Consider the following 7,396-nt stretch of genomic DNA (forward strand, 5'->3'; position numbering starts at 1 on the left):
TGTACGCACCAATATTAAATAATATCTTCTAAGTTCTGGAGAGATAAAAGAAGGTGAGAGAAGGAGAAATAAGGAGGTGAGTTTAATGATTAAACAATTTGGTCCCTTACCATGATATCCCATTTTTTCTCCCAAATTCATTAAAAATTTCCATAGCCACCCAAAAGGAGAAGTGAAGTAGAGACACTAGAAACTTAGAATATCATCTTAGAAGAAAGAAATTGGAAGTGGAAGTGGAGAAAATTGTGAACAAAAGTGAAGAGATTAAAGAGACAACGTAAGTAGTTCAAGACTCTTATTTTATTTAATTTTAATCTAAGTATAGAGTATGCTAAATAGTTGAATTAATTATGAATATGCAAATATTAGGTATGAAAATTATTAGTGAATAATGATAAGTATCATTTAAATTTTAATTTTGTTACAAAATTAAATTAGTACATTAAAGTAATAGAAAAAAAAACCAAATTGTAAAGTAAACAAAATAAGTTATGTGGAAATTGAATGTTGTAAAGAGAATATAAATGAAGTGTGATGAAATAGTAAAGATGTAAAAAGTGAATGTATGGTAAAATTTCAAGTAACATTGAATTTATGATTTATAAGGACTAAATTGTAAAGTACACAAAAGTTTATGATTTAAATAAAGAGTTTAAATGAAGTGTTAAGTGTTAAAAGATTAATTTCAAAGTGATTTTAAAGTGAAATTATAGTAAATAATGAATTTTGATGATGTTAGAGATTAAATTGTAAACTTATATTTAATTTATGTTATTTCATTGATAATTTAACTATTAGAATCAATTGTAAACTTTTTCAATTCAAAATTATTTTTTATTCACAAAGTTATGGATAATTTATAGTTTTTAAAATTCACATTCTACTTAATTTTTTTCAAATTATTAATGCTAAATTAAAATTTCAGATACACTAACCCCTGCATTACACGAGTAAAAAAACTAGTACATATATTAGCAAAATTAAAAAGTTAGGCACAAATTGTTTTTTTTTAAATGACACATTTTACATGCTATTCTATTAAAAAATAATTCACAAAGTTAATTACTTAAAATTATTAATTTTTAAGCACAGTTTTAAAACATTTATATTGATTTTAAAAAAACATTTTCCGACACATTAAAATAACTTAACCACCTACCTGATGATCAGGATCACCACCCATCCCAGCAGAAAAACCTATGGACAATTTTAATCTCATCTATTCTTATAATAATATACATACATATATATGGACGCATACCACCTTGAGGGTTCAGAATTCATCGACGAAAAAGGAAACTAACGAAGAATATTTTGTTTGATTGAGAGATGGGAGTGGTAATCATTGACGGATCAACGGTGAAGAACTTTGTGACAGACGAGGAACACTTCAATAAGAGTATGGATGAGAGTTTCGCAGCTCTTGATCTCAACGAAGACGGTGTCCTCTGCCGGTCCGAGCTTCGTAAGGCCTTTGAGTCTCTTCGCCTCATCGAGTCCCACTTCGGGGTCGACGTTGCAACGACACCCGAAGAGCTCAATCAGCTATACGATTCTATTTTCGACAAGTTCGATTTCGATGGCAGTAACACGATTGACCCACAGGAGTTCAAATCTGAGATGAAGAAGATATTGCTTGCTATTGCTGATGGTTTGGGATCTTGTCCTATTCAAATGGCTCTCGAGGATGATGACCGAAGTAATTTTCTAAAGAAAGCTGCTGACCTTGAAGCTGCCAAGCTCGTAGTCAACCATGGCGGTGGTTCCTAATCGACGCTGCATGGTTTCTCAATCAATTTTTATGGACTGTTTTGTTCAGATTAAGTTTACTTCTCAATCATTTTCTCATTGGATTTGTTGTTTATGGTAGATGAGTGAAATATGTTAGGATTAGAATCTTAGGATACCCCATCTTTTGTTTGTTTTGTCCTGATCCTGGATAAACAAAATAAATATATCTTGGTTGACAAGGATTTTTCTCAGGGTGTTTCAAGCTTCGGCCGCAATAAAATATCCCCATCATTAAGCATTCTCAGGATAAAAGTTAAAAAAAAAAAACTGGTTTTACCCTTTTGGAATAATTTAGAACCTTGAGTGCTAAACATCATGAAGGAAATTACACCATCTTGGTTGGTCCCAACTTGCATGAAGTACTTCCGTATATCATCATCAAGCCAACTATGTTGTGGAATGTGTCTGCCTATTAGGTTGAAACCAATTGTTGGGGATTTGGCACTCTTTAACCGGATGAAGTAAGAACTTCAATCTGGACTTTAACAGCAATGTATTATACCCGGATAAAGAATGAAGGAAAAAATGCTTGAGATTCAAGCTCTGAGCTTCTTTCAGGAATAGAGAACAGAATTTAGAAGACAAAGAAAAGTGCAGCATATGGAAGTAAAAATCTGATGATTTCATTCAAAAGAAACTTTGGCTCAAAGCCATTACATATACCAGACATTAGCTGGTCAAAAAAATCAACAAATTCACCACCTAAATACTACCTAACTCCACTAGTTACATAGGGACTAGGTGATTTTGCTTGCACACTTAAACAAAGTTGGTAACCAGCTCTTTGACCATCAAGTTACATCAATTTGTCATTCAAAATGAACTAAATTACAAAAACATTGTTAAAAAAGTAACAAAATGAAACTGAGATGAAATAGTAGCATTAACATCTTCAGTTGCACGTACTTTACCCGGACAACATATGTGCATAAATTCTTACGTGCATGAATATGCATGAGCTGCATGTGTTGCATGGGAACTAACTTCAACACTCCTTCTTAGTTTCCATGCTTGTAACACTTAGCTGCTTTTTCAGTCTTATAAATCTTGACACACCAAGGGCCTTTGTGAAGATATCAGCAACCTGTTCTTCTGAATTGCAATGAATCAACTCCACCTCTCGAGCTTGTTCCATCTCCCTTATCACATGTAATTTGATGCTGAAGTGCTTCGTTCTACCATGGAAGACAGGATTCTTTGCAATTGCAACAGCAGGCTTGTTATCACAAAAGATCTCTGTTGCTTCCCTTTGATGTAGGTTAAGATCAGCTAGAATTTTTCTTAGCCAAATGGCTTGATTTACAGCATTGGCAGCTGCAACATATTCAGCTTCTGCTGTTGATTGAGCCTCATTGATTGTTTCCTTGAGCTCCAACAAAACATGGTTGAGCCAAGGGTAAAAGCATATCCAGAGGTGCTTTTCATATCATCACTTGAACCAGTGCAGTCACTATCTGTGTATCCAACAAGCTTCAAACTTTCAGCCTTGTTAAGTAGCATCCCATGGCTTAAAGTACCCTTGATATATCTAAGCACTCGTTTGGCAGGTTGAAAGTGCTTCTCATTGCAACAATGCATGAATCTTGAGAGCAAACTGACAGCAAACATTGTAGCGACGTAAAGATTTTTTACTTTCGGTCGCTAATTGAGGCGATGATTTGAAAACTTGAAAACCGTCTTTTGATTTTATTAAAAAAGGGAGTTGCCACCGATCCTTTTTCCTAGGTGTGATCGGACACCTAATAAATCCTCTTTTTTTAAAAGAAAATTTATTTTTTTTAAAAAAGAAGGCCGGGTTTAAGTCTACGTCAAAAGCCAGAGAAAAAATAAGGCTCGGGAGTCGGTTACGCACGAGGAAGGTATTAGCACCCTCGTGACCCCCAAAATTGGTATCTCGTTAAACATGCGTTGTCTTGTATTTCGAAATTGAGAGTTTAATATAACATTTAATCGTGATCCAATTAAAAAAATGAGAATTTTTAATTTTCGATTTTTTAGAAGGGTGTCCCATTTTTAACACGAGCCTACGAATTTCACCTAACATAGCGATGAAACCGATGACTTGATGTTAAATCAGTTCATTGCCTTATTTATTGAAATTAATAAAAACATGAAAAAAAATCTTTAAAGTAGTGAACAACAAAATGATATAAAATAGGCGGGAAACGAAAAATAAAAGAGTTAAAAATACATCAAGGCAAGTAGTAAATATGACAATAATTTTAAAACAATGACAATATATGCGATATTAAACATTAAACGCGAGGTAGAGATGAACATATATACAAACATACGATAATAATAGTGAAATAACGTAAACATAATAAAAAATGCTAATAGTGCTATATAAATATATATTTATATATATATATTAAAATATGTACGTAATAATAGGAATGAAAAGTGTATACATAATAATGCTTAAGATATAAATCCATAATATATATAAACGAACATATACACATATATTGGAAATACTAATAACAAAAAACATATATTAATAAGGTTACATAAATATATATACACATATATATTAAAGATATATACATACATAATAAAACATATACCCATATTAATAATAATAATAAGGATAATATAAAAATATATACGGGACATAGTATATAAAAAAAATACATAACTAATAATACTAAAAAATATATACATGATATATATAAAAACATATACGATAAATATATATATATATTAGAAATGATAATAATATATATATATAAAATGTTAATACACTACATAAATACGTACATATAGATATATAAATATTAAGTGAAAATCAATACTAGTACTAATAATGTTAATAATAAATATAATAATAATAAATATGTATGCATACAATAGTAAAAAAAAAACAAGATATTTAAAATATAACTAAATATAATATAATAATAATAATAATATAAAAGTGGTAGTGATAACAATAATATATAAAAAATGACAGTATGTACAAAAGACATATATATATATACCAAGTTTGACATAATAATGTTAAAATAAAATAATAAGTAATAGTAGTGAAAATAATGAGTATAATAATGAATATAATAATATATAAAAAATAATACTATAAATAATAAAGTATATACATACACATATAATAAAGTATATACTAATACTAATAACAAATATAATATGGGTAAAAGTAGATACAATAATAATATGTATATAACGTAGCATTAAAATATGTGTATAATATAGTATTTAAATATATATATACATAATAGATATATTAGGAAAAAAACAACAACTATAAATATATATATAAAATATATATATAAGTATTAAATTGAAACTAAAAAATAATTCTAATAATAGTAGAAATATACTAATAATAATGAAAATAACGATAATAGTAAATATAGTAATAAATAATATTAATATTAAAAATAAAAATGGTAAAAATGAAAAAAAACAAATTAAATCTAAAAAAGAACTAAATCGAAACTAAAATGGAAGTTTGGGGGCAATTTGAAAATAAATAAACAAGGGAAGGACCAATTTTAGCGCACACAAAAAGTGGAGGGACTAAAAAACGAAATAAACTCCTCCAACCAAAACGCACTGCAGCATTGGGGACCGAATTGGAAAGCACAACAAATTGTAGGGCCAAATTAAAAGTACAATAAATCTTATTGCGAAACCATAAAAAAGTGGAAGGGCTAAAAGTGCAATTAGCCCCTCCAATGAAAAAAACGAGGATCTTAGGCGGGTCGGGTTGGGTCGATCCTGTCCAAGTCAAAACGACGTCGTTTTGGGGTTAAAAGGCAGCCCCCAAAACGACGTCGTTTTGAAGGGCTATTTAAATCCAATTTTTTTTAAAAATTTCATTCTTCTCCTGTTTTAAAAAAAATCTCTTCCCCTCTCATCTTCCTCTGCAAGGACCCCCCACGCCGGGGAAGACTCCGGCCACGAATCCGACGAACCGCCACCGTCCGCCGTGCTGGCCACCGTACACGGTGGCTGGAAATCGCCAAAGGTAAATTTTTTTATATTTATATATATTATTTTTGAAGAAAAAAATGTATATATATTCGAAGAAAAGAGAGAAAAAATAAAATAAAAGAAAAGAAAAGAAAAATAAACTAAAGAGAAGATCGAGGCCTTTGCGTTTTTGAGCCCCTTTTTTTTTATTTTTCTTCCGATCTGCTATATATTGTTTTTAGTTTGAATCTATTCTTTTTTATATTGTTTTTGCCAAAAAAAGAGAGATTTACATGATTTTTGAATGGCTTTTTATAGCCATAATTCTACAAATTTTATTATTATTTCTTGCTGTCTTTTCTTGCAGGTGAACGGCGGTGTTGCAGAGCTGGTGGTGCAGAGGGCAGTTGGCCGACGTCAGGGGGTGGTTGCGGCGCAAGTGGGAAGGTGGCTAGGGTTAATTTTTCTCTTTTGTTTTGTAATTGGGTTAGGGTTTAGGTTTAGATTGGGTTTGGGCTTGTTTAGTTAATGTTTTGGGTTTGATTTAAGTGGGTTATTTGGGGTTGGGATGTAATTGGGTGGGATTGTATTGGGTTGTTGGGTTAATTTGGTCTGGGCCAAAATTAGCCTGTAACAGCTACCCCTCTTTGCTCATTGTCGTGTAACGAGAATAGAGCAAAGACACAAAGAAAGGCCAATTTTGTCTGGCCTTGTCGAGTCTTGACTTCTTTGATGCTCTTCTTATTCAGGTAGTCCCTTTCCAGTCTACCGCATCTTGTAACTTTGGTTCAATCCACTGCATCTTCTGACATATGCCTTGTAGCTTCAATCTGCTCCAATGTAACTTCAAGGATATGAAATTTGTGGCTTCGATCTGCTTCACTGTAATTTCAGAAAGATAAGATCTACAACTTCAATCTGCTCTTCTATTGCTTCAGTGAGATAAGGTTTGTGGTCTTCTCTTCTACCGCTTTAAAAAGGTAAGATTTGATATCCTCGATCAGCTCCACTGTAACTTCAGGGAGACAGAATCTGGTGTCTTCAATCAGCTCCAATCTTTATTCTTTACTCAACACGTGATCTTGAGCTCAACTCATTTTTCGCAATATGAATTGACTCTTTAAAAACAGACATTAAAAACAGAAATTGAAAGTAGCTCAGCACGTGAGCCAAGACTCAACTCACATTTCGCAATATGAGTTGGTTTTTGAAACTTAATCTAAAAAGTAGATTTTGAAAATACCTCGCCATGTGACCCGAGGCTCAACTTACTTCTCACAATATAAGTTGATTTTTTTAAAAATATATAAATTGAAAAAACAGAAACTGAAAATACCCCAACATGTGAGCCGGGGCTCAACTCACCTCTCGCAATATGAGTTGATTTTTTTGAAAAGCAGAAATTGAAAATTCCTCAGCGTGCCATGAGGCTCAACTCATCTCTCGCAATATGAGTTGAGTTTTGACAAACAGAAGTTGAAATTACCTCAGCGTGTCCCGAGGCTCAACTCACCTCTCGCAATATGAGTTGAATTTTTTGAAAGATAGAAATTGAAAATACCTCAACGTGCCTTGAGGCTCAACTCACCTCTAGCAATATGAATTGATTTTTGAAAAACATAAATTGAAAAATAGAATTTGAAAATACCTCAGCGTGTCCTGAGACTCAACT

At 31.9% G+C, this 7,396-nt stretch overlaps 1 protein-coding gene across 1 annotated transcript; it reads left to right on the plus strand.

Moving 5' to 3' along the window:
• Nucleotides 1-1,263: 1,263 nt before the first annotated feature.
• LOC107925627 (uncharacterized) lies at nt 1,264-1,970 on the plus strand. The gene has a single exon (XM_016856335.2). It carries the CDS (start codon nt 1,330-1,332, stop codon nt 1,768-1,770), a length of 441 nt encoding a protein of 146 aa, XP_016711824.1. The 5' UTR covers nt 1,264-1,329; the 3' UTR covers nt 1,771-1,970.
• Nucleotides 1,971-7,396: the final 5,426 nt, after the last annotated feature.

Source organism: Gossypium hirsutum, chromosome A01 (assembly GCF_007990345.1).
Source record: "Gossypium hirsutum isolate 1008001.06 chromosome A01, Gossypium_hirsutum_v2.1, whole genome shotgun sequence".
Lineage (NCBI taxonomy): Eukaryota > Viridiplantae > Streptophyta > Magnoliopsida > Malvales > Malvaceae > Gossypium > Gossypium hirsutum.

Excerpts from the sequence above, each read along its gene's own strand:
- LOC107925627 (XM_016856335.2), top strand. The coding sequence starts at position 1,330 with ATGGGAGTGGTAATCATTGACGGATCAACGGTGAAGAACTTTGTGACA.